We start from the raw sequence: 27,416 nt of genomic DNA on the forward strand, positions 1-27,416 counted from the left end.
CCACCCCCCAAAATAAATAAATAAACTTAAAAAGAGAAAAAAAATAGGTTGTTGTGGTTTTTAAATTTTTTTTTAATATTTATTTATTTTTGAGAGAGACAGACAGAGAGACACAGAGCATGAGCAGGGAAGGGTCAGAGAGAGAGGGAGACACAGAATCCGAAGCAGGCTCCAGGCTCGGAGCTGTCAGCACAGAGCCTGACGCGAAGCTCAAACTCACAAACTGTGAAATCGTGACCTGAGCCTAAGTTGGCCGCTCAACCAACTGAGCCACCCGGGTGCCCCGAAAGAAAAAAAGGTTTAAGTACATGACCAAACACACACAGCCAGGTGATCAAAGAACCAGAATGTGAATCCAAACCCTAGGCTTCTAACCACTATCCTTCCCATGCCTCCTCCCCACCTCTCAGCATCACACATTCCCTGCCAAGAAACCTAAAGAAACTGAAGCACAGAGGCTGGTTCTAGAACTGATGGGGCTGGCAGCCAGGGCGCTTGGGAAACCCAGGAGAAGCCTGTGGGGACCTCAGGACACCCGTACCCTTTCCCCTTTTCTCTGCTCCACACCCAGCTAGGGAAGATGGGGCCCAAGGGAGAGGCTGTAAGAATGGGGGGGGGGGGTTGGAGCAGGAGGACTCAGGGAAAGGGGGTGCAGGGCTGCACCAAACCAGGGACAGGAGGGGGCTGGGAGTCAGACTCTGCTTCCTTTGCTGGATTATCTCCTTTCAACAGTTTTATTGTAATTACCCCGAAAATGCCGCTATATATAGAGTGAGCCAAACAGCAGCTGTGCCTGGGGGGAGGGGGAATGAGAGAATGGGCGGGCAGGCGCAGGGAGGAGGTGGGAGGAGGAGACAGGAAAGGAAAGGGAATCAGACAGGAAGAAGGGTAATGGCAAGGGGGGCGGAGGCTGGAGCTCAGGCAGAGATCTCAGAACTCTGGTCTCAGGGAGAACCCGCTGGGGAGGGGAAAGGGGTGGAGCGGTCTGCTGGGTCCCAAGACTTCGGGTCCAGGCCCCCATGTGGGCAATGGGCTGAGGGGGCCCCAGGGAGAGGCAAATGTTCCAATGGGCTTATGGGAAGCATGGGTCTCGACCTCTTGATCCCTGTACACTGTCCTCTGGTCACTGAATGTCACTCCCCACCACTGCCCCGTGGTTGCCAGGGCAACTGGGCAAACACCACACCAGCAGGGAGCCCCAAGCCCAACCCACACTCCACAGAGCCTCCAGCAGGAAGGGGAAGGCAGGCTACCCACTGCCTAGGAAGGAGGAAGTGAGAGAGGCAGGGCCGACCCACCTTGTTTCTTTTCCATTTCATTCTCCAAAGAAAGCCCTCACTTTCCTCACTCCAGCCCAGGGAGGCCACAGGGAGCTGGGAAGACCTTCCTGTGGCAAGGAAGGGCCTGGAGAAGGAAGGACCCCAACATCTTGGTGGCTACCAGTGTCTCCTCCCCTCGTACGCAGGGGTCTGCCCAGGCCCCCATCATGGATCCTCATCGGGAGTGGAGAGGGAGCTGGGAGAGGACTAAGGGCTGAGCTAAGAGAGGCTTCTAGACCCTGTGCAACTCATGGGCCTGGATCTCTCCAGGGAACCCATACTGAATGAGTGTCACCCAGGCAGGGGCAAAGCCTGCTGAAGGCTAAGGCCCCACTACCACCCTTATGCCTGAATATGGCCCCTGGGACCCAGTGGAGGTGGGGATGGGACAGTAAAGCCTGAGCAGAGTATCTCGGTCCCCACCAGCCCCTTCTCCGCCCAGCACTGCTAGGCACATTCCTCTGCGGTTTGCCCGCCAGCCACACTGACGACTCTGTGGCCACGAGGCCAGAGCCACATGTGCAGGAGTGGCCAGATGTGGCCAGGAGGGTGGGGTTCCATACACAGACACACACACACTCGCTCACTTTCCCTCCCAACCCACGTCCTGCCCCAGCACCCGGAGGAAGCGCCCTCGGAAAGGCCCTGCAAAGGGCTTTTCTGGAGGTGGCCGACCCCACCCAGGGTGCAAAGCAGGGTGACAGCAAGGAATCAGCAGCCAGCCTCAGGTCTCCCCAGTACTAGAAGTGCTCAACAAAGCCCCAAGCCGGCTGGAGAGTTATCTATTCCTCAGTGAGGCTGGCTTGGCCCGTGGCACTCTGACCACTCAGCCAAGAGGAGGACAGGCTTCAACCTGCTGCTCCCGGCGGTGCTGGGGCTGCTGGGGCTGCAGGAGCCGGATGCCTGCCAGCCTGCCCGCCCAGGGAAGGGCAGGGGTCCAAGCACTCCTGGCTCCCAGCAGATAACCCTGCTAGGGATGGAACTACAGCCAGCAGTGCTGGCTTCCCTTGCAGGAGCCCTGCAGAGAGGGCACGGGATCAGGCAAGGGGAATCTCCCACCAGGGCTCCCACGCAGCCGCCACCACAGCAGAGATGCTAGGCCCCAATGCAGTGGGAGCCACAGCCCCATTGGTATGCAGGTGGCAGGACGGCCAACGGGCTCCGGGAACAACCTTGTTCCCATGCAAGCAGGAAGCACAGCCAACTAGAGAATGTTAACCTGCAGGCCCTGGGAGGGCCTCGACAAAATGCAGCACCCCAGGGCTCTGCCGGGTCATAACCTGGCTCCATCTATGATGGAAGGGGTGACGGCTGGGCAGCTGGAGTCAGGGAAAGGATGTGGGGGAGGCACAGAACCTCCTGGGTGAAGTCTGCTGGGCACAAAACCTAGAGCCCGGCTGGCCTTGCACCCCCTAGAGGATTTGTGCCCTCTGCCAGCTTGGCATGAGCAGAGCAGGTGGCGGTGGCTGCCATTAGAACCAAGCACCTGGCGGGAGAAATGGGTGTGTCAAGATAGGAGAAGGCTCTCGACCGCCTCCTGGTGGACCAAGAAAGTGGGAGGACGTTGGAAAGGGAAGAGAGGGGGGTGGGGTGGAATATTCCCTAAGAGGAAAGGCTGGGAACTCTGGCTAGCAAAGAGCCCCCTGAAAGGCCAGGAGAGGGATCAGTTGGGAGGGCAAGGCCCTGGGTCCTTCCCCCAGCCCCCATGCCTCCTTCTGACAGAGAGCTGTAGAGAACAGAGTGGAAGCCAGACAGCCCACACAGTAATCTCTCCTACAGAGGGAAGCTGGAAGGGTCCAGGTCTACCCTGCTCCATACTCTACTCCTGAAGGATTCTGACCCCTCTGCCTGGGAGTGGTGGCCTTAGGAAAAAGTGGCAATACCATCCTGTCCTCGGCCTTCTGCAAGACTGACTCACACTGCCACCATGGAGAAGCCCCAGCCCAGGTAGGTGAGTGGGCAGGGCTGCGTATTTCTAGCCATCAGAGTGGCCCCACGCATACCAGGCGCTGGCTCAGAAGGGGCCACCCTGCCTAGCTCACAGGAACACCTGGGCAGTGGCGAACTCTTAACGATGATACTTCTCTCCCATCCATCTGGGTCTCCCACCTCTCCATGAACCCCAGCAGCCCAGTTGGGGCTCCCACGGCAGATGGTTCGGGCGGCGCAAGCAGAGATAGCCTGGCTCCTCAGGGGGAGATAGTACAGGTGCTGACGGGACAACTTCTGGGACGGCCACCAGCACAGCCTGAGACCAAAAGGAGTGTCCAGACAAAGAGGGACACTGCCCCCGAGCGGGCAGGAGCTCTGGGACAGGAGGAGCAGGTTTTCGCGGTACTTTGGGAACAAGGGTTCAAAACGAAAAACAAATCTGGGTGCTCCAGGGCACGGCCAAGCTGTCCTCCTGCTCTGAGCATACTGCAAGCCATGCCCCGGCTCCAAGCCCTCAAATGGAGAAATCACCAACTCCAGAATACCTGTCACCCAAACCCTGGCAGCGGATAGATGGCACCTTTCATTCCCCCTGGAGAAGATGTAGATGGAAGGGGCCAGCACAGCAAGTGGACCCGTCCAACAGACCTAAAAAGCTTAACGCTGGGCTCTAAAAAGACCCTGCTCCCAGGAGCCACCAGCCACAGAAGGCTAGGGGAGAAGGAAGGGACCCAGGGTACACAGAGTGTGAGAGAGGGGTGCGCTGAGCTGTTTGGGATAAACAGGACCAAAAAAAAAAAAAAAAAAAGAATGAGGCCTCTGCAGAAACGCCCTGGATCTAAGGAGCTACCCTATCAAAAGAGGGGAAGGGGGGAAAAAGGCCTTTGAGATCATTTGTTTCGGCCCCCTCTTTTGCACAAACCTCTTAGGCCGCTGTGTAGAAGATTCCACCGGCTAAGTAGCAGGGAATCCCACCCTCTGAACACTAACCTAAACAGCCTGGCTCCAATGCAGGGCATCCCGGGCCCTCCACACCAGCCAGCCTGGATAACTGGCCCCACTGGAGAGCAACGTGCGGGCGGCACCTTCCACCAGCACCCCGTACCCTCAGGAGCTCCCTCTCCACGCGGGGCAGTCAGCAGCTTCCTTAAATGGCTAATGACCTCGTTCTGTCCCTCCGGAGAATGGGAAAAGGGGTTTGTCCTTTCCTCGGCCTTTGGGAAGGAGGCAGGGAACAGCCTTTCACACTCCTCCCCGTGATGCCGATGACTCCTCCCCACCAAGGACGGTTTCCCATGATCTATTTCTGTGCTCTTACGTGACTAGTGAGGCCAATTTAGGCTCAACAGGTTCTACCACAATTCAGACGGTATTTCCACATGTGCGAGCTGGGGAAGACTCTCACCTAGCAATCGTCACAGCTTCTCATGTAACGCAAGCAGACACATCACATGATGGTTAAGAGCCAGGGCTCTGGAGCAAGAGAATGCCAGGGTTCAAGTCAGGCTCCGCCACTTCCCAGGGCAAGGCACCGAGCACCTTCTCGGTGCTCCGTGCGGGCATCTGTGAAATGGGAGTAAGACTAGTACCTTCCTCCCAGAGCGCTTAGGCTCAGGGGAGGACACGCCGGGGAGCTTGGCGCTGTGCCCGGGAAGATCTCAGGAGATGCTAGTCAGGGCTGTTACTAATGGCTCCTGGTATCTGTTTCTATCCTCGACCCCTCTGGCAGTCTAGGGGAAGATTTCGGGACCACTTCTCAGAATGTTTCTAAAGTGCATGATACAAAATACTTAGCGCTACGCCAAGCTCAGACCCCCGCCAGAGCGAGGCCTCAGCTCTCTCATTTCAGCCTGCTGCAAGGTCACTCTGTGGTCCTGTCCCGATCAAAGCCCTGCCTATGGGGCACAACGTGAACTGGACCGGCCAGCGGCGAGAGATCCCAGCGCCAGAGAAGGAATCCTGGGAACGGCCTCCTCCCAACCACAGCACATCCAGGCCGTTTCTGCTGCTTTGCTACCTCCAAGAAGGGCCGCTCTGTCCTCTGCGGCTCAGCCCACGGCCGTGGCATCCCTCTGGTCCCTCAAAAGCATTGCTTAGCACAGAGGAGCAAAGGTTTTGATCCCTGCTCTGGGGGTCCCGACTCCAAGCAGTCAGAAAGCCTTCTCTGGTATCTAACCTCACTCCACTGCAGGCTCCAACTGTCTCCCCAGTACCATCCCACATCTTCCTGGGCCCCTCTTCTGGAAAGGCAGAAGCAACGTGCAATTGACTTCAGAGACTCTCAGAATATCAGTGCAGGAAGGGCTTGCAGATCAGCAACTCAACTTCCCAAAGTGACAGAGGACAGTGAGGCCACAGATCAAAGAGATCTGTCCAACATCATCTGGAAGGGAGGCAGGGGAGCTAAGGCTTAGCTCAGGTCTTCTGGCTCTCCATCTGCCTCCCACTAAAAAAGAAGAAAAAACAAACAAACAAACAAACAAACAAACAAACAGGAGAAACCTTGAGGGCTGTTCCTGCACTTAATGAGAGATGGGGCGAGGAGCCAAACTTTGCATTAAGGATGCAGGGATCTAGATGGGGCACCCCGTTGGCCTCCAGAACACCAGAGTCCAGGAGCACCAGTGAGAAGGGGGCTGAGTGGTTGGAACCCCCAGAAATCTTGAGGCAGACCGGGCCTCTGATGGACCTTAAGCCTAGGGGGTGCAGAGAGTCCTGGTGCAAGGCACGAGCATCTCTCACTGGTGAAGAGAGAGTTACTCGCTCATCTCAGACGGCTATCTGGAAGAGAAACAGACTCACTTCTCCCAGCCCCACCATTTCCAGGAAACACTGGGGCACCAAGCGAGAAGCAGTTAAAAGGCGCATTAATCGCAAAGCCTGCAGCTGTCGCTGGGACTGCTCACTCCACACCTGGGGTGGACAGCAGGGGCCCCAGGGCAGGGGCTCTGCCCCCACCCCCCCCCCAACCCACCCACCGCAAGTACAACGCGGCCCTGAGCATCCAGCGGGGTGCCCTGCCCACCTGGCCACTTGCCATAATCCTCCACCCCAGCTGGGGTTCACACACCTGCTGCCCAGCGTCTCAAGACATCCCCCCTCCGCAGACCGCCAGGCGGCCGGGGGCTGTGTTTGACTCTGACCGGGGCCACAGCCTTCCTCCCGGTGCGGTCAACCCTTCTCCGAGGAGTCCCAGAGCCCACTGAGGCCTTCCGGGGAGGCTGGTGACATCCACAGGCAGGCTGCCGGGCCCCACGACCCCGTCCACATGATTCCTGTCCACACAGCCCTTATTCCAAGCATAGGCCGGGTCTACACACATCAGAACCATTTGACATGCGTCCCAAATCCTGGTTCCCGGGTTGCCCTACAGAATCCAAACCCTTCAGTGGGGGAGGGCAGGGGCGAAGCCTTGGAGCTCTGCATTTTAATATATTCCCTTGGTATTTTGGGTACGACTGAAAGTTGGAGAACTACTTTTTCTCACCGTGTCCCCGGTCCGGCTGCACTCATTTCTGCTGCGAACCTGACAGCTGTTACAGCTGTGTGTGTGGACACAGTTAATCTGATTTCCTGTCTGGCAGCTGTGCAGCAGGGAAGGGACAGCTGAGGGTCTCAAAAACAAGAAGAGGTGATGAAGTCGGAGGGGCTGGGGGGGGGGGCGGGGGAGGGGAGGCTGTCTGAATGCGATGGAGTGTTCAACTTTGTTCCTGAGCCCGCTTCTCTCCTGAAATCCCTGCAGGGAGGGGGAGAGCTGACCAAGTGGCTCCCCACTACTCATAGAGAACAAAGTCTCCTCTCAGAAACCTCAGAAGTCCCCCCCAAAGCCAGACTGGTCTCTACTCTCCAGGAGCACAAACTGGAGAGGCACAAAGGCAGGTTGTGTATACACGCTGTGTATACAAAGAGCAACCGACTTAAAGGGGCAAGTTGGGGCTGAAATCTAGCCCACGCTCCAATTGCTAAGCCACGTGCCCTGGCATGAAGATGTATCCACCTGGAAGAAGGGCCCCCTCTAAAAAAGGTGCACAAAGGAACGCTTGTGTGGGTTGGCCGCAGCCCTTCACAGAGACCTGAATCTGAATCCCAGCTGTCACTTACTCTGTGACCTTGGGCGAGTTCCTTAACCTCTCTGATCTTTCTCAATCGTACAACATGGCTAATAATATCTTCCTAAAAGAGACGAGGTAAGGAAAGCACCTGATACTCTTGTCACTTAGTGCATTATAATATTAGTTCCCTTCCCACCTGAGCCTCGCCCTTCCTACCTTCCCCGCACCCCTACACCTACACACCCACACACCCAGCCAAGCTGGGAATGGCCTGAAGAACGTGAATGAGAATATCCAGGGGAAACCCCAATACCAAACCCCAACCCCATGGCACTTCCCAGCATTCAGAGCATCCCTTCCTGGCACAGGCAGGATTCACACCCTCCCTCACTGGGTAAAGGAGATTCCTCTTCCATGCCTGCTCAGAAAATCCGGCACGATGCCCAAGCATCAGCTCTGTCCAGTCCAGGCCACAGGGGAATCCAGAGCCCACAGAAGGGTGACGGGGATCCCCCAGAACCGCATCTTTGGGAATCCCACACGGGGGTGCAAGCTCCGAGGCTCCCCAAGCTGCAACCAGGCCTGAGTGAGGGGAGTGCCCACTGTGGGCTGGGCTGTTGTAGAGGGGCCAGGCAGAGACCGCGCCCGTCAAGGAAGACCTCTGATGGCACCATTGGCAGCTGCAATCTGTGCCCCTCATCAAGCAGCAACAGCAAAGAGTGCCCTGCATCCCCCGGGAGCACCCCCTGCCAAGGCTCTGGCTCTCCCATGGGGGCAACTCACCGTATCTGTCTACTCACCCAGAGGGCCAAGCCCCAGAATAGAACCCAGGAATCCTGACGTCAGCTCTGGACACCAGCCCTTCAAGCAACATTCATTCACCCATGTGCCAGGCACTGTGCTAAGTGACGGGGAACAAGACAGCCCACGGAGCGAAGGATAGCCCTAAAATAGGGTTCCCAAGATTTGCCACTGGAGTAGGCAGAGTCCAGGGTAGACAGCCACCCCGGAAAGTCCTCTTCCCCAATCCGTCGGGCTGGGGAGGCCTGGCGACACACACTGCCCAAGAAGCGTCCCTGGACACCTGCTTTTTTAGCCACAGGCTTTTGCATCCTGTCTGGAGACTGATCAAGAGATGGGGAGAGGAGGCGGGAGGGGGTGGGGGTGGGGGAACACCAGGCTGCCTGGGCCCTCATGGCCGTGTTTATCCGGGGTGGATTTTTTTTAACCCAAAGGTTAAAGCGTTTCTATTTGAAACATCTATTTACATTCCAGAGTCCAAAAAAAAAAAACAAGGCAGCCGAGCTCCAGGCCTATATCTGTCCCCAGCCGCGTCACAGACACAGCATCAGAGCTGCGCAGGGGGAACATTCTTAGCCCTCTCCCCGAGCCGCTGAGGTGACTCACACCTCCCTCCTGCCAGCATGGACCACACCACCGATCAGAAGGCTAGGCAGTGTGCGTGTGGCGGGGGCACAGGGATTTAGAGAGAGATGCTGGCAGGGGGTGGGGGGGGTCTATGCAAGGACAGGAGGCTCAGGGAAGGGATAAGAGTAGCAGGGTTCCAGCCCGCAAGGATTCTGAGGTCTAACTTGAAAGAAGGTAAGAGAACATGCTGAGGAGGAAACTTCAGGCCAACCGCCAGCTGCTGCTGGGAAGCAAGGGACAGCGGGAGAAGGGCAGGATGGGTGGACCGATATGGCATCTGCCTGCAAGCAATGCTCTACACAGTCAGTCCTCTGCTCTCCAAGAGACCAGCTCGACTCCCAGGGGCTTCAGGCCAGGTCTTCAGTTAGAGCCGCCGGCTCATCCAGACCAGGGTTAGAGCGCTCCTGTGTTCATACTCCCTCCCAGTGTAGGTCCTCTGCACGGCCAGCCCCCAGGGTCATGCCCCCAACACAGGGGCCTGCGTGGGCACCCTGCAGGGCTGGTTCCCAGGGTTATGCCCCTTCCCTAGGAAACACTGCGGGCATCACTGCCCAGGCAGATGGCAGGCCTTATCCCAAAGATTTTCCAAAACTTCCCAAAACATTCATCCTCTCACGTATCCTAGTTCAGCTGCAACCTCATCCTTGGACAGCTTAGAGCCAAATCACAGGTACCCACGGAGGCACACAGCTCCCACCTTCCAATTCAAAGCCTGGGACCCACACCCACCTATCCAAAGGCAAAGACTCCTGATACATATGCACACAGACACCCACACCCAAGCACCAAGGCACTGCCAGGAGGGGCCAAGCGGGCATGGGGCCAGCAGGCCCCTCCCTAGAAGAAGCATCTTGTGGTGCCGGCCTGGTGGGAAGGCTGTGCCAGAAAGGCCTCATGCTGCCAACAGGTTCCTGAGAGGGAGGGAGGGAGTGGCCCAGCTCTGGGGGACCCCACCCCCCGGCAAGAGCCAAAAATGTCCCTGCTGATAAAGTGGCAGTCCTAGGGGGTCCTCAAGCCCTTAAGAATCAGAGTGACACGCCTTCGCTGTCATGAGATGGGATGAAATCAAGGCCAGACGGAAGGAGAGATGGGGAGCTAAGGAAGTCAAGACCCCCGACACCCCAAAGCTGCCAGCCTCTACCCAACCCTACCACAACTGCCTCGCATCTGGGGAACTCCTGACTGGGGACTTGCAGAAGTCACCGCCCCCAAGAACTCAGTCACAGGAGCTGGGGTGGCCTTTACTCTCGTGAACACTCAGCTATGGCTCATGCCCCTGTCCAGACCTGGGGAGCAGGCCGCTGGGAGGCAGGTCACTGACCCACTTCCTCCCCTCTGACCACAGTGCCAACTAGGCCAGGATCCTCCAGTACTCCACAGCCCCCAGCAGCTTACGCCGACCCTGCCACCCTGCCGGAGGCCAAAGAGACTCCAGAATGCAGCAGAGTGCAGCTGGAGGGCACGGCGGGAAGGCAGGTTTGGGCCAGGGAGGGCAGGGGAGCCGACGTCAGTGAGCACGGCTCCCCTGACCACACATTCTCAACAAAGCCCTCCAAAAACATCTAAGCAGGACCCCGTCTGGGCGATGCTTGGAGCCAGGTGCTCAGCCCCAGGGACAAGGATGCCCAATGGCAGAGGGCAGGCGGGGACAGCAAAGCACTTACCTGCCACAGGGATGCCGTGTAGAGGGGTCCGAGGCAGGATTTCCAAGGATGGTTCCCGGCCTGACATCCCATCTGCTGAGAAACAGGATTCCGTCTCATAGATGGTCTGCAGCATCTCCACGAGCCCCTGAGCCTTGGGCACCAGCAGCATGCCAGGGAGGGGGCCGCCAGAGGCGGGAGGCGGCCAGAGGGAAGGTGGTCGGGCGGGGCCCTCACTGCTCAGGGGCTCCCCTAGGCCACTGCTGCTGGGACCCGTGCTGTGGGGAGGTGCCTCATCCGGCCCGGGCACTCCTGGCGGCAGGAGGAGCCAGGAGGCTCTGGAGCTACAGGCCCGGTTCTCCTCTAGAGGGGCATGGGACCACTGGCCTTTCCCCAGCTCCCAGGAGCCGGGGTATGGCTGGGCGCTCAGGGGACAGGAAGGGGAGCTCAGCAGGCAGGCGGGCTCTCTGTGTTCCCTCCCAGCCCTGGGTGACAGCTCTGGGCCTGGCTCCCTGCTCCTCCTTCCCGAATGAGCCGCCGGCAGCTGGCAGGAGACTGAAATAGCAGTTGGGGGAGGGCCCTGTCTATAAATAGGTGGAGCATGCTCAGGGAGCCGCCGGCCGGCTGCCAGGAGCCCGGGCCTGGCGGAGGCCCCATGGGGGGGGGGGGAGGCGCGTTCCACCCCAGGAGGAAGCGCCAGGCAGGGGGATGGGAACAGGGGAGGGCCTGCACTCAGGGCCAAGGCCACAGAACCGGGTGGCCAGAGGCTGAGCTGGAGGAGGGCACAGGCCAGAGGACCCATGTGTTCAGGAGCTGCTCTGGCACTATTCTTGGCAGGCGAGGGGCTGGAGACCAAAAAGCCAGATTCCATCTCTATGTTCCCTCTCGCCATCAGAGCAGGTAAAGAAACCAGAAGGGTCTGGGAGAGGGTGGCAGACAGGGCCACCTGGCCTAACCTCACATCTTCCCTGGAGTCCTTCTAACAGCCAGATGGGAGTTGATTTAACTTCCGCCCTCCCTCGGAGCTGGAAGGTGCCTCCCCACCCCCTCAACCAGCAGGGAGACCCCTGAGCAGCAGCTAAATGGCAGCTCCCTCCTACCCACTAGGGGTGTCGCCTCCATGGGCTGCTCCACTTCCTTCCAGGGGGCAGGGAGAGTTCCTCGATAGGCCTTGCCGCATCCATGGAAGGGAGCGGGTGGGGGGGGGAGGCGGGGCGGGGGGCGGGGGCACCTGCCCACTCTGGGCACACGGAGCTCCTCCCTGGCTATGTACCAGGTGCGATGCTAACGGCAGCACATACATCACCTCGTTTACTCTGCACGATGACCTCAGGAGATAGGTGCAGATGGGGAAACTGAGGCAGAGATGAAGTCACTCACTCTAGGTCATACAGCTGCTTAAATGGTAAGGCCGGGATGTCTGAGGCTCCAGTCTGAGTGCTAACCACCACAGCCCACTGCCTCCTACACAAAGGAACACATGAAGCTGCCCCAGGGTTTCCATTCACAGGTACGATGACCCCCAGTACCCAGGGAGGAAGACACGTGAGGACAGAGCCCCTCTAAGAAGACTCCAGAGGCTGCCAGGACCCAGCCCTTCCCGACCGGCTCCAGGCCTGGCACGGCAGCCCATGCTCCTGGGGCCTTACTGGGACCTAGGGCTAGTGCACACGAGGACCTGTGACACCCGCCTACCCTGCTCACTGCTGGCTCGTCCCTTCTCCTCGGGTTATACCTCCCACTGGTACAGAGATCCCACTTGGCCCCCTGACCTCACTGGAGCCTTTTAATAGCCTGGTTATTCCTGGGTCTCGGTCCCCCTCCCCCTTCCTGATGTCACGGTTGCTATTTTGGAGCCCCCTCCTGGCCCCTCCTTGCCCCCAACTCCAGGCACGGAGCCAGGGACACCTGTCCTCTCCCTGGACTGGATGACCTCACCCTCCTGTCAGGAGCCCTGAAGGAGCTGGCCAACCAAGGACATGGTAGCCGTGGCTCCTGCAGCCCGGTATTCTAGCCAGCTTCTGCCAAGCAGGGATGACAGCAGAGGGGCCTCCTGCCCTCAGGTGGGGGACCATACAGACAGGGAGGTGGCAGAAATGGGCTTTCCCAGGCGCTAGACGAGCTGATCTCACACAATAAGACGGACACTGGGGTGGAGGGCGGGAAACAGGACCCGAACAAAGATCTGGAGCTTCAGCTTCTCTGCCAAGGCAGACTCTAAAAAAATGGTGATGCGGCAGTGCTCCCCGCAGGGGTTTGGCGCTGGCACACATCTCAGGGTGGGTCTGGGGACCTCATTCACCACCTCCTGCCCCAACCTCATCCTGGCCAACCAGACTCTCTAAAGAGGGAGGGAAGCAAAAACCCAAAGTCCCCTCAGTGAGGGGATGGGCAGCAGACTCAAGGCAGCCCGGAGAGCCAGGGGCAGGAGCCCCTCCCAGCTCAGGACTCCACCCACCCACGCTGGGAGCAACCAGAAGGGCTGGCTAGCCCTGTCCTGGCTCTCTCTGCCTGCCCCAGGCACAGGAGAATATGGTCGGGGAGCCCTGTTCCGGAGGAGAGGACGTCCTCAAAAGCAGAGCCCCCAGAAGCTGGAGCAGCCAGAAACCTAAGGAAAGAGAACTCCTTGCATAGGAAAGATACGAGCACGCAGGAGACTGGGCAACCAGAGGTGGCCAGAGCCTGGGGCTCGGGGCAGTTCCCAGCACTGTTAGGACTTCCTGTAACAGCACGAAGTGGGAAGCAAAGCGTCAGACAACCAGACAATCCTCAACGCACTTCCCAGAATCCTCCAGGGGAGGTGGAGACGAGGCCTGGGGTGAGAACAAGTGTCTTTTCTCCTTCTGAGATTCAGGTGATGCAATAAGGTCTTCCTCATGTCCAACCCTCAACGTTTCCCACTCTACAGCCCCTCTCCTCGTGGTTCATTTCTCTGTCACCAGGCATCCAGCCCCGCCATGTGTCATCCCACAAACCTCACAGAGCACCCACCAAGCCTAGGGTGCGTGAACGCCATTGGCAGCTGGCACCATCCCCTCCAGACCACAACGATCTCATTCCCTCCCTCAGAGGCCGGCCTCAGGCCTCCTAACCTTCCAAATCTAGAGGAGGGGAAGAGGCCATTGCTGGCTCCTTGAGTTCCTCCAGGCTCTCATTTCCTGGGCACAAAAGGTTGGGGTAGTGCCCTGACCTAAGAGAAGAAAGCAAATCTTATTCGTGCACAGTGAAAACCCGAGGGCTGGCTCAGGAGCACCCTGGATCGAGGGAGGGTACCAGGTGCCCTGCGGCCCTGGGGACATCAGGCCTGCCTGCCCTCCAGCTTTCTCCTGCCCTTTGAGCCCCCATCATGCTGGAGCCCGTCAGCCCCATGGCATCAGACAGAGCTGCCGTGTGCCAGGCTCCACGCTAGGTGCTGGCTGAAGCCTCCCATTTGAAACCAAGTCCCGGAAAAACGTGAACACCTACTTTGGCAGCTTTCACATCCCCTCAGGGTTGACCCTGCCGTCCCATCTGAGCCTTCAACCCCTTTCGACTGATGAAGCAGGGAAGAGGAGGGCGGAGCAGATCCCAATCTACAGTAAGCACAGGTGTGCCAGGGGGCATCTAAGTAGAGAGTCCACTTCCCAGACCCCAGGCCCACGCCCGTACTGACCCACTTTCTCCTTCTCGGGGCTGGGTGCCTGCCTCCCCTTAAGGCGGGGGGGGGGGGGGCGTCAGAGGCAGAGCCTGAGCCCGAGGCTGGGAGGCAGGACGCCGAGGTTCCTGGCTCCACCCCACACCCATGCCCCAGTTTCTCTGGTCACCCGGAGGGGGCAGCTGCCTTCCCTCCCTCCTTCCTGGGAAAGGGAAGGAGAGAAAGTGTGGAGTGTGTTGGGAGGTGCTGGCCAGGCAGGTGTTGTCATGAAGCTTGTCTCCCCTCCCACGCTGGGGATAAGGAACCTGGCCGCCTCCTCCTGGGGCCCTGCCGCCATCCAGACTGGCTCCCACGGCGGGCCTCACTCTTGCCCTCCCTTCTGGGCAACAGCACAGAGGACGGGGCAGGGACCAGAGCAGGCCTCGGTCCCAGGTCCCAGGTGCCAGGGCATCTCCTCCAACCTGGCCTGTCTGAGCCCAGACAGGCGGCAGGCTCTGTCAGTCCTTCAACCCCACTGAGGGGAGCAGAAACGACCAGTTCCAGAAAAATAAAGAAAGCCTCGCTCCTTGAGCCCCCTTTGGCCCGAAGAGAAGCCAGACACCAGGGAGTGGCCTCCTCAGGGAAGCAGGCGGCCCCATCAATGGCCTCTGCCTGTACTCCCAAGACGGCAAAAGAGGCAAATCAGGTCAAATGCTGGCGTTCAGCCCAGCCCAGAGGTAAGTCAATCAGCTCCTACCCCCAGGGGAGGAGGGGCGAGCCCCAGAAGCAAACTGCTCCCTCTGCCTGCCGCCCCTCACCCAGGAGACTCTCTCCCACTAACTCGTTTGTTAGGAGGGCAGGGATGGACCATCTTCTATTTTCCTTCTGTGTCCCCTCCGCAGGCTGAGCTCAGGGTTGGGCACGCTGGGGATACTCAGCAAGCACTGGCCAAATAGGAAAGCTCCCACCCTGAGAGAGTGGAGGGAACCAAGGAACAGTGCTGTTCTGTGCCCTAAGGAGAGAGGAGGGAGTCTTCGGGGATTCAGGAGAGGGGGAGGGGTGCTCAGGGGCCAGGGCACCCAGGTCCCGGGCACTACCCGTTCTCATCATTCCTACCTCTGTCCCCAGCCCCAGGGCCCCACGCTCTTTCTGGGGCTCCCTTCAGAGTGTCCACAGGCCAAGTGGACACCCACCCGCCCAGCTACAGTTTCATTTTACTTCTGCGGAGCCAAAGGCACGTGCTTTCCAGGCCCGTGCCAGGCACAGGCACCAGGAGCCCCAGCCCAGATACCACTCTGAGCCCTGGGAACAGGAGACGCAGGGGCCCCTCAAAAAGGAAGAGCTGTGTGGAGGCGAGCCATCCCCCCCACCCCCCGCCCCCGGCCCAGAGCAGCTCTTCCTCCGCAAGGAGAGGCAGCCCCGGAGCCCCAGGAAAACTGGACGGGAAGAGCCTCCGGGCGACGATCCCCAGCTCTGAGGCCTCTCCACAGTCCTGAAATGTGGTTCCCAGTCTCTTGGCCCCCTCCTCCTCTAACTCCTTCCCAAACATGAGAAGACAGCATCTCCCCCTGCTGGGGGGATCTGGAAAACCAGCCAGGAGGTGAGGCCAGCTCTCCAGGCCCCAGAGGCCCCTCCTGGCCAGGCTCAGCAGCTACTCCCAGGCTGCCTGCCTCCTGCGCTGGTGGACACCTCCATCTACCACCACACTCCTACCAGCCCTGGCAGAACCAGCTGCCAGGGGAACCTGGGCCACCAGCATCTGGCAAGGCAACCTAGTGACCGCATCTAGCCAAGGGTGATGTTTTTTAGCCTTTCGCCGTAAGGGAATAAAATCCCAAAGCTGGGAAATGTCCTTCCCAAGCCACAGCCAGATGCCTCCGGGCAGTTTCTGTTCCCTTGACCAAGGGTTTGACCCAGGCTCGGTGTGACTGCAGGTGGCGCCTAGATAGGTCAGCACAGTAGCTCAGAGGAAAGGAGCAGCTGGGCCCTGCTGCTGGGCACAAGCGACCAGGGCACAAGTGACCATGCTGCAACAGGGCCCAGCTGAGGTGGGCCCGGGACTGCGGAGAACCCACCAGGCCTCTCCCTTCCCTTGGCCAGCCCCACCTCAGAGGAGGAAGCAGGAAGTCAGAGCCTCCCCCAGCACGGGAGTCACCCAGACCTCTCCACGTCTAACTCCTGTCTAACTCCCGCCACAGCCCCCACAGGTTGAATGAAGGCAAAGACAGAGACCAGAGGCTCCAAAAGGGAAACAAAGACCCTGCAGGAGGGGGCTCAGCAGGCAAAGCTGATGTGGGGAGTCTTAAGAGCACAGCCCTCACCAGCCGGGGCCCTACTCTGCCAGCGGCCCATGCCCTGAGTATGTCATGCTGGAAAGGGGAAGGGGCACAACCTTGACCAAAACAAACGGCGCAAAGCCAAACAATCCCCCCAGCTGCCAGCTTCCCTGAGTCTACAGAACCCCCAGGACCCTGGTCAGGACCTCTGCCACAGAGCGCCAGCACTGGGTCCCCACAACAGAAAGCCAAGGTCCAGGGCGCCTGGGTGGCTCAGCTGGTTAAGCATCCAACTTTGGCTCAGGTCATGATCTCACAGTTTGTGAGTTCGAGTCCCGCATCAGGGTCTATGCAGACAGCTCAGAGCCTGGAGCCTGCTTCTGATTCTGTCTCCCTCTCTCTCTGCCCTTCCCCCACTTGTACTATGTCTCTCTCTCAAAAATAAACATTAAAGGGGCGCCTGGGTGGCGCAGTCGGTTAAGCGTCCGACTTCAGCCGGGTCACGATCTCCCGGTCCGTGAGTTCGAGCCCTGCGTCAGGATCTGGGCTGATAGCTCGGAGCCTGGAGCCTGTTTCCGATTCTGTGTCTCCCTCTCTCTCTGCCCCTCCCCCGTTCATGCTCTGTCTCTCTCTGTCCCAAAATAAATAAAAAACGTTGAAAAAAAAATTAAAAAAAAATAAACATTAAAAAACCCATCTTTTTAGGGGTGCCTGGGCGGCTCAGTAGGTTGAGCACCCAACCTTGGCTCAGGTCATGATCTCACGATTCATGGGTTCAAGCCCCTCATCGGGCTCTGTGCTGACAGCTCAGAGCCTAGAGCCTCCTTTGGACTCTGTGTCTCCCTCTCTCTCTCTGCCTCTTCCACGCTTGTGTGCGCTCACGCTCTCTCTCTCTCTCTCTCTCTCTCTCTCTCAGAAACAAATAAACAAACATAATAAAAAAAAATTTTTTTTTTAAGAAAGCATCAGGTCCAGCAAATCAATGATCAGCAATGAGATGGGAGAAGCCTTGGATCCTGATGCTGCTTCCATCCTGCAAATGGGTTTTCATCTCTAGGCCCTAGTTGTCTTGCCTCTACAAGATGGGGAAATATCCCTCTACCCCTACGGAAAAAGATGTGGGGGACAGGCTGGGCTGGGGTGGGGGGGGGGGGCGGTAAAATGGAACATGATGGACTCTGACCCTCTAAGACTGTGCCAAAGGAGACAGCCAGGGAAAGAAGGTAGTTATTACTCTGACCACACTGACCCATGACCCTCCTGTGAAACTCCTGAGGGTCCAGCTCGGGCCACTTGGACACTTCCTCATGGGCATACACCCAGACCCACCCATCCATAAATCTGCCTGGAGACTCACCCATAGACTATTTCTGGCAGTACGAGGCAGCCTCCTAGGAGCAAAGGGGACTAGGAAATTGCAGGGCCAAAGACCCCAAATTAGGAACCCACCATATCCAGGGCCCAAGAAGAGAGGGGGTACCCAGACTCAAAGGAGAAAGCCAAGACTCCTCTACCAACGCATCACTGCACCCCTCCATCCCAGTACCACACATCCCAGCAAAGGCTAAGGCCAAAGGCCCTGAGAACCTCCACTAAGAAAAAAACATGGAACACAGAGAAACTCTCCACCAGGAGGAGAAACACCACCACAAAAAAGGAAGCTGCATTCGGCTGCTGTAGGAAATCTTCCAGTATCATCCTCAGATGGCCCAGAGACATTCAGGGATACATGTCCCCTTCTCAGGCCTGCCTGTCTTGGCAAACAGGGCAGGGCAGAAGGGGGACTGGAGGCTCCCTAGTTGAGAAGGTAAGCATGGGGACAGAGTTGGACCCATGTCCTCCCAGGGCCAAGCTGTACCGTCAGCTCATCAATTTCCAGCTCTACCCCATGGTCAATAACTTCAGGTTTGCCTCCGTCTTTTTCTCCAAAGGCTTCTCCATTCCTGACCCCCCTTGTTCCTTTACAGCTCAGACCCCAAAGGTCAGCTGGCCTTGGCTGGAAACTCACACAAGCTCATTTAGCCAAAACCACCCCAGGGTGCCCTTCTCTGGCCTCCCAGCTCTTACCCGACTCGGTGGGAGAGTTCATGCCGGCTCTGGGCCCACAGGAAGCTGGCGTTGGGGGCTGGGACGGGAGGGGGTGGAGCTGCGGTGATGTCAAGAGAGACAGACGAAAACAGACAGACGGACGGGACAGGAGCCCGGGGCCGCTGTGCCTCTAATGCCCATCAGAGGCCATCCTTCGGGGCGAGGCAGTCAGGCACTCAGAACGGCATCCCTAGGGAGAGACGGAGCAGGGTTAGAGGCCCCCAACTCAGGAATGAGAGTTGAAGGAGACCTCAGGGCTTGTGAGTTTACACCTGGGGAAGAGAAGGAGGGACATCTGCCCCAGGGGCCCAGAGGAAATCAGCAAAAACAGCCAGACCCTCGCTTCTTCTCTAACTGGTGAGGCTGCCAGCACTCGAGGAAAGGGAAATGGCTACAGAAGCCACACCCAAACTCCTTTTCAGGTGACAGTGCCCACTACCAGGTGGGGAGACCTTACAGACTCGTTCGCTCAGGGGGCCTGATGTGGGACTGGGTGTACACGAAAGGAAAAAAGTGCAGGGAGGCTTTGAACCGTCTACGGCAGTGGGGCGAGGCAGGCTGATCTGGAGTCTCTGGCAAAAGTTACGGGAGAAACTGGTACCCCAGCCCCAGAAGCCGGAGCTGGGATCGGAACGCAGTCACTTTCTCCCTCCTCTCTGATCCTCGTGTCACCCGACTCTGGAATCGTGAAGGGTTTCTGTCTTGGTCTCCCCCATTCAACAACAGGTCCAGGAAAGAGGGTAGCCGCCTCTTCTACCCATAACCCGTGCTGTTTCCAGGGATTTGGAAAAGCAGACACACACACGCACCCCACATCTAGCACTCCCCGGACTAGGGTCCAGGGCCCAAACCCAGGGCTTTGCGTGTGTTGTACAGGTTGTGCCCTGTGCAAGGAGGTCTGAAGACCAACCTGTTCTCTGCCTGCCAAGCAATGAGTCAGCCAGGCTGAGACCACCCAGAATAAGGGACACCTTCTTTCCAGTTTGTACCAAGGCACCAAAGACCCCAATAACAGGTATGCCCAGACCAACACAATAATGGAGGACAGCCCAGTATTACAGGACCGTGAGTTTTCCAACCTGGCCTCACTCCTTCAGCAACTCGCTACCCCCCTTCCAGCCCCACAGGTACTCTTCAAGCCTCAGACGCTACACAGGCACCCACCTGGGCCCATCCCTAAACAGCCCATGATCCACCCCAGACATGATCTCATTCATCTGATCCAAATGAAGGCAGGTCTTCCAATACCCAGTGAAAACTAGGTAGCTGAGTGATCCAGTGAGGCTGAAAGGAGGTATATGTTTAAGCCCTCACCTGGTTCCCCCAGCCAGGGACAAGCAACCAGCTCTCCCCCCTGGACAGCCCCACCTCCTGGCAGGATTAATTCTCAGTAAGCCCTGCACTGCCATCAAGGATTCCAGGAGAGGGGTCCATTTGGAGCCAGTAGCCAGGGAGTCAGGCATGGCCCGGACACAGGAAACACACACACACACACACACACACACACACACACACACACACACACAGAAGACCTCAAGTCTTCCTAAGCCTGCTGTCCCCTGCTTTCATCCACAAGGTTTGCACTCTATAGCTGGAGAAAGGTGCACTCAGATGGGGAGTTAGGATGAGGCAGAGTAAAGGGGTTGAATTGTTCCCAGCAGGCACAGATGTGGGGCAAGGACAAAAGAGGCTGCACAGGGCTCAGGCCAAGCTCAGGAATGTAGCAGGTGGGGCTGTTGGTGCCCTGGCCGGGCCCGCGTGGGCAGGCAGCTCAGCCCGTGCCCACCCCAGGGCTGGCGCCCAGTCCTGTTCACACCCTTTCCCGTGGGCTGGGGAACACACGTTCAGAAATTCCCACGATTCCCAGCAGCCCGAGTGGCCCAGCCCATCTCGGCACCTCCATAGCAGGGCACACTCAGAAGGGGCAGGACCTCAACGGTACAAAACCTAAGATCAACTTTGAGTCTCTCCCCCCCGTCCCCGCCCCCATCCCTCTGTCAAGCCTCCTCCTGAGTGAACAGGGGCCTCCCTGGGAAACAAAGCAGAGTTCACTGCCTGATCCGGACAGGCAAAGATTCTTGTCTGGGGTGGGGCATGAAAGGGAAAAAGGACAGGGGAATGGTTAAAACCTGGCTCTTTGGTCCTTCCTCTGCTGCAAAAACTCCACTGTTGGCTATAGTTATACGAGGGTCTCGGTGGGCAGTGAGGGACGGAGAGAGGTGTCACTTCTGGGTAACAGAACACTTTGATGCCTGACCAGTGAGCAGCCTGGCTTCCGTGACATCATCAGCAGGCAGACCCCCAGAGCCCAGTCTCCAACCCATCAACTCTCTCTTGTAGTGAGACCTCTGTCCCACTCCAGGATCCAAACCCACCTCCCACCTCCAGCCAGGATGGCAGGGCGTGGAATGAGGGAAACCGGCCCCGCCTCACCCCACAAGCTCATGGCTAAACCAGGGGAGGTAGGGCAAAGACTCCCCCACCCCATTCATGAGTAATAAAAACTCTGGCAGAGGGTGGGAGGAGAAGGGCAGACAAATAAGGGAGGCATGGAACAATGTAATGACCCCAAGGCCACAAGTTCACAGGGCTGCCCTGCAGGGATCTGTCCCTCAAACAACTCTCTCAGAATTCCTGGGGAGTCAGGTGTCCCTTCAACAGCCTCTCTGGAACCTGGACTCCAGCACCAACAGGAGCCTTCTCCCAGGTCCTGAGCACTGCAGCCTGGGGTCCCCTCCCCAGGTCACAGACAGTTGGGTGGAGCTGTCTGAACCAAACCCTGTGAACCTGAGATTACCCAGAATCTGAGATCAGTTGCAAAGACCTCATCAGAAAGCTGCAAGCCCAGACATCCCATCCCACCGGCACAAAAGACCTATGATCTTGACCCCTGCTGACTGTGGCCCTGGCAGATCACTTTCCCCAGCCTCCAAGAGCTCCCTCCACCTTGTGCCTCCCCCAAGCTGGGCCACCAGAAACCCAGGATTATCAGAGCCAGGAGGGGTGGCTGACTTGGATCTCTAGGCCCCAAACTAAGGGAAGGGGGAGAGAACAGGAAAGGAAAAAAGGCACCAGGCTGACAAATTCATTTTTGCAATCGGCCCATTTCTGTTTGTCTGCTCAGACGCAGCTCCAGGCATCTGCACAAGCCAGATGGAGGAGGCTGCTATTTCTAGAAAAAAAAAGGGGGGGGGGGGGAATGAGAGGGGAGGGAGGGAGGAGGTGGAGGCAGAGGGCAGAAGACCGGGTCTGTTTGCCCTAAAACCTCAGGCAGACCGATACCCCCCTCCCCAGCACTACCAGACAGGGTCCTCATTCAAGAAAGGGCTGAGGCGGGGGCTGGGGTGAGGTGGGGTAGGGGAGAAGAAAGGCAGAGAAAGTTTAATTAGCCAAAGTCGACTACAATAGGCCCCCTCATGGGCTGCATCAGGTTTTCATTCATGAGCAAGCGACAGTGCTCCAAAAATGCCAAGAACCGCCCCCCCTCGCAGTCTCTCCCCCACCCCCCCCCAACAGGAGTGCGTCCTCTAGCAGGCTGGCTGAGCCTGATGCCGTGTTCCAGACATCCCTCCTCAAAGGGATGTGAGTAGGAAGAATTAATTATTAAAGAGCAGCTGGTATTTCGGCACCGACTGCACTCCCCCCAGCTCCTATAGCTGATCCCCCTCCCCCTTAGGCAGAAACACAAACCACACCACCCCCCATCCCCAGGCCCCATTTCTAAACACATAGCTAAGATGCCACCCCTAGGGAAAGGAAAGCAAACCTTTGTCTCTGCTGCTACTTGGAGTGGGTGGGGCATGTGATACCGCTGCCCCCCACCTCCATTACTAGGTCCAGCTACTGGGGAGGATATACTGGGGAGGAAGGGAAGGCTGGCACAGAGTTAACATGTCCTCCAGCCTTGCTCCCCAAGTAACTTACACCTGGTCTCTGTCTCTCTGGCCCCTGACATGCATATACAGGACAGAGTGGGGATACTGGGGGCCCACCCCTCTAACTCAGAAAGACCTCCGCCTGCCTTATCAAGACAGAGTCCACATTTAAGTCCAAGGGGAGACAGAGCAAAGAGAGGATTCAAAAGGGGCAGGGGGCAAACCAAGATGTCCCAAGCTTTGTGTTTTAGGAAGGAGAGAAGACTGGAAGGAAGAAGCAGGCAGCCCCCAACATGGCTCACCCACCAGCCCCAGCCCAGCCCAGCCCAGCCCAGCATCTCAACAGCCAGCACAGACTCCGGGGCCCTCGCACCTGAACTCGGACTGAGGATCCCTTCTGTCTAAGTCCTCGGAACCTGAAGAGGCCCGGGGCAAGACCCAGTCTCCAGCTCCAGTCCTGCAGGGCAGTCTGGCCAGGAGTCCCTCTGGCCAAGCCTCCTGGATCTCCCATCCCCTGCCTCCTTTTGTTCCTCAGATCTGGCATCATCCTCCCTTCTCAGGTGAACCCAACCATCACCATCATCACCCCAAATTGCCAAAACTAATTCCAGGCCCCACAAGCACAGTGATCACTGTCAGGGTGGTGGGTCTCTTGAGCACCCCCCCCCAAAGTAACTGCAGCCACTACTACCCCTTCCTCTTTGGGGACACACCTCATCTCAGAAGGCCAACAGTGGAGGTATCAGATGGTCACCTCTTCCCCCAAATGAGGCACCCCCACCTTCCCCTCTTCTCCCCCCAACAACCAGACTCCCAAATCAATTCCTTATCACCCAGCCCGTTCTCATCTTCCCCAGGGCCCCAGAGAAGGGTGGGGTAGGGAGGCAGCCTCCCTCAAGTTAAAAGGCAAGAGCAGACCCTGCCTCTATGAGATACAGATCCAGGATTAAAAACGGGGGGCATCCACCCCAGACAGGAAGGAGGGTAGCTTTCATCTCTCTCTGGCCCCAGGGTGTCAGACGGTGGAGAGGGTGGGAACAAACGCAATAACGCCTCACGGGGGAGGGGGTGAGAATAATGGGAGAGAGAAGTAAGGTGGGCCCACAGGCCCCCTCCTCACGCACGGAAGTCAAGGACACAAAATCAAGGATGCGTTCTTAGGTCTGGGTGGAAGCGCTGCGGGGTGGGCAGCGCCCCTCACCTCAGAGTACCAAGAAAGGAGTGTCCAGCGTAGAGGGGTCTGCATAGAATCCGGGTGCAGGGCTCAAATCGCTCTGCAACGCAACATGCGCCGCCTGGGAAGGGGCAAATCAGGAAGCCCCGGCTGGTCTCCGGGCCATTTGGGGGTGCGGGTCGCGGGGAGGCGGGCCCCTCCCTCACCTGCAGGGAACGCGCCCCTGCACGGGAGTGGCGGGGAGGGGCGCGCGCAATAACCCCGAGGCCCGGCTCGCGGGCTGGCGATGCTCCCGGGGGGCGCCGCCGGGCACCGGGAGCCGGGAGGAAGGAAGGGGGGCGCGGAGCTCGGCGCGCGCGCGGGGAGCCCGCGGGCAGCGACGGCAGGAGGAGGGGGCGCCGCCTCGCGTCGCGGGCACCCGGGGGAGATGGGATCCGGGGTGGTTCGGCGGGCTCACCCCCTGCGGCTCGAGCTCCGGCTTCGCGGGCGGCGGCGGCAGCAGCGGCGGCGGCAGCAGCGGCAGCGCCTCCTCGACGGCTCCTCCATCTTTGCGGCGGCTCCTCCGGCTCCGCTCGCCGCCGCCACCAACAACAACATTCGGAGACGTCACTCCCGTCACGTGACCCGACCCAGAGCTAAAAATAGACCCAGACCCCCCCCCCCCAACACCCTAGCTTCAGCCACCACCAACTCCTCCCCTCCCTCTCGGCCCTCCCCGCCGGGCGGGGCCAGCAGCGCCACCGGGATAGGTTCTTAAAGGGCCGACACCCAGCAAAGGGTTGGGCTGGGGAGGGGGTGGAAGGCAAGGGATCCGAGCCCTGCGAGAAGGGGTGGAAGGAGCGCTGCAGGGGACCCGGTCTGACTCCTGGGCCCCGGCCTTTGGGACGCTCGACTTTCCTCCCTGCGCTCCCTCGACTTCCTTTTCAAACCGTGGATGGTGCAATCGTTGCCTGCCTAAGCTTCTCCCTGACCCGTCCTCCCGCGGTGGGGGAGGGCAACTGGAGATGGGTTCCTAGGGACTAGGAGAGCCGCCGAGACCCCACCTAGGGGGCTAGGCTGGAGGCGGAGGGCTGGCACAGGTCCCGAATCCGCCAGATCCCACCGCCCACACTGCATCCTTGCCAGGGAAAGGAGAAACTGAGAAAGGGCAGAGTATGGCTGTAACAGTTCAAGGCCTTCAAAAGGAAGACTTCCGGTTCCCGACTTTGATGCCCTGCTCCTCTACAACTCCCCTTAGGACACTCTATGAGTATGTGTAATTAAACCTAGACAGTTTGTCAATGACCGGTAATTTCACTAACAAAAGTTTTTTCTGAGGAAATGGGAATTGCGTTCAAAAATAAGTACAGAGGTAAGAAGGTTCTTTATAATAATGTGAAAAGTTGGAAACAACCTAACTAGTCATCAGTAGGGAACTGGCGTACACCCACTAAGCAGCATACCATCCAGACATTAAAAATTATGCACGTCTATATTGACCTGAAAGATGCACACGATACCCTGTTCTCTTGAAAATGATTGATCCGGGGATGCCTGGGTGGCTCAGTGGGTTGGGCGTCTGACTTCCGCTCGGGTCATGATCTCCTGGTTTGTGAGTTCCAGCCCCCTCCCCCCCCCCCCCCCCCGTGGGGCTCTGTGCTGACAGCTCGGGCCTGGAGCCTGCTTCGGATTCTGTGTCTTCTCCTCTCTCTGCCCCTCCCCTGCTCATGCTCTGTCTCTCTGTCTCTCAATAATAAATAAACGTTAAAAATTTTTTAAAAAGAAAAAAAAAAAGAAAATCATTGATCCAGCATTACAGAACTGTTTCATTATTGTACACGACAAGCTAGATCCATATGTCTGAATACGTATGCATATAAAAAAGCCTAAAATAATATATACCTAAATATTTACCTTTGCTTTCTTCATCTTTTTCTGTATAGCTGAAGTTTTTCTGTATATCTGATTTACTTAATCAGAAAAAGTAAATGACCGAAATAAATGTTTCTGTAATGAATGATAAAGGTTCTTCCTACAAAGTGTCTCGGGAATCAGTCCACTCTGACCCATCTCTAACCCCACCCCTTGGTCTAAAACAAATCATACCTCACCTGAAATACTAGCTGCCTCCATGACAGGTCCATTCCCTGCCTCCATCCCAGTGTTCTTCCAAAGCCAGGGTAACCCCTTCAGAACACACATCTGGGGCGCCTGGGTGGCGCAGTCGGTTAAGCGTCCGGCTTCAGCCAGGTCACGATCTCGCGGTCCGTGGGTTCGAGCCCCGCATCGGGCTCTGGGCTGATGGCTCGGAGCCTGGAGCCTGTTTCCGATTCTGTGTCTCCCTCTCTCTCTGCCCCTCCCCCGTTCATGCTCTGTCTCTCTCTGTCCCAAAAATAAATAAACGTTGAAAAAAAAAATTAAAAAAAAAAAAAAAAAAAGAACACACATCTAATAGAGGGAGGGCTTAAAACCTTTCCATTTTTGTCACTGAAATCTGTATCTGGCCCAGAAAAGTGGTTTCCAAATTTTGGGGTACCTACAAATTACCTTTTTCAGTGGGGATGGGACCACAGATATTATAAGTACCCCAGGGGATTTTGCTGCAGCCAGCCCTTTTTTCATACTTGGAGAAAAAAACAAACAGCCTAGAAGCTTCTACATGATCTGGTCCCTACCCACCTCACCTTTCTTCCTTTAGCTGGCTTTCTCTTATGTTCTTGAACCGTGTGCCCCTTGCTCCTCAGGGCCTTTGCATACACTATTTTTTTTTTTTTTTTAATTTCTGGAATGCTCCACTCCCTTCTTCTCTTTGCCTGGCTAACTCTTACTCATCCATAGAACTCAATAAAATATCACTTCCTGAAAGTGGCCTTCTTTGGTTCTTAAGCTAAATTAATTCCCCTTGTTCTATATGCTTTAACTGACCCTGATAGCAACTTGCAAATATGTACCTATTTATGGCATTTTTGGTTCAGTGTCCGTGTCCTCCCCTAAACTGTAAGCTTCTTGAGTGCAGAAACCCTACATTTCCTCTCAGCACAGTGCCTGGAACAACAACAAAAAGACTTAATGAATATTTGTTGAGTGAAATGAATGAGTATTAAAAGATTAAGCTGGGGTGGCTGGGTGCTCAGTCAGCTAAGCCATCAGATTCTTGATCTCTGCTCAGGTCGTGATCTCACGGTTCATGAGACTGAGCCCCACATGGAGCTCTGCACTGACAGCTTGGAGCCTGCTTGGGATTCTCTCTCTCCCTCTCAAAGTAAATAAACATAAAAAAAATTGGGGCACCGGGGTGGCTCAGTCCATTAAGTGTTGGACTTCAGCTCAGGGCATGATCTTGCACCCCGTGAGTTCGAGCCCCACATCAGGCTCTGTGCTGACAGCTCGGAGCACGAAGCCTGCTTCGGATTCTGTGTCTCCCCCTCGCTCTCCCCTCCCCCACTCGATCTCTCAATCAATAAATGTTACCAAAAAAAAAAAACCAAAAAAACATTAAGCCAAAGGAAGCACATTCTGACTAGACAATGGACTCTGGGCAGAAAGACCACCCCCCCCCCCCGCCCAGGTCATCCCCTGTCGCTCCAAGACAGGGATCCTCTGGCCTCCACCCCATAAAGATGGTGCCACCCAATTGCTGTTACTCTTGATCAACCTTATGTTGTTGTCTCTAGGGCGGTTGGGTTGGGTTGGATTGGGCTGGGATTTTGCTTTCCCAGTGCATGTTTTACCTACCCAAAAAGAGTATAAGCCACTTGAGAAAAGAGATAAGATCATATTTCTTTGTGCTTTCCCAGTACCTAGCACTTCACCCTGCACATAGCAGGTACTCAGTCAAGGCCTCAGGATACTGAAGACTCTAGAATTTCTTCTCTGAAGATCTCAGAACACGGGGAAAGAATCTCCCCATGTGGGATGATAGATGTCAATAACTGTCACAGAGCACCTTGGCCAGGCCCTTCCCATTCCAGAGACGAGGGGACTGAGGCCTAGCAAAGCTGAGCTGACTCGCCCAACGTCACAGGGTTCACGCAGGC

General features: G+C 57.3%; 1 protein-coding gene across 5 annotated transcripts in view; it reads right to left on the reverse strand.

The window, feature by feature from the left end:
* HDAC5 (histone deacetylase 5) overlaps positions 1–23,995 on the reverse strand; it is a 37,051-nt gene extending 13,056 nt beyond the window's left edge. For 2 of the 5 annotated variants that reach the window (XM_047093273.1, XM_047093271.1), the window contains exons 1-3: positions 23,858–23,995; positions 18,331–18,541; positions 10,396–10,470 (exon numbers count right to left, since the gene is read on the reverse strand). In XM_047093273.1, the coding sequence (XP_046949229.1) occupies positions 10,396–10,470; positions 18,331–18,352 (97 nt within the window). In that variant the 5' untranslated portion in view covers positions 18,353–18,541; positions 23,858–23,995. Of the gene's footprint in view, positions 1–10,395; positions 10,471–11,680; positions 11,768–18,330; positions 18,542–23,857 lie in introns of those variants that run through there. The other 3 variants (XM_047093272.1, XM_047093275.1, XM_047093274.1) reach the window with 3 other exon arrangements.
* Between the last annotated feature and the right edge of the window lie 3,421 nt (positions 23,996–27,416).

The sequence above is a fragment of the Lynx rufus genome, unplaced genomic scaffold, assembly GCF_022079265.1.
Source record: "Lynx rufus isolate CCGP_SWC_20201006 ecotype Redwood Valley unplaced genomic scaffold, mLynRuf1.p SCAF_34, whole genome shotgun sequence".
NCBI lineage: Eukaryota > Metazoa > Chordata > Mammalia > Carnivora > Felidae > Lynx > Lynx rufus.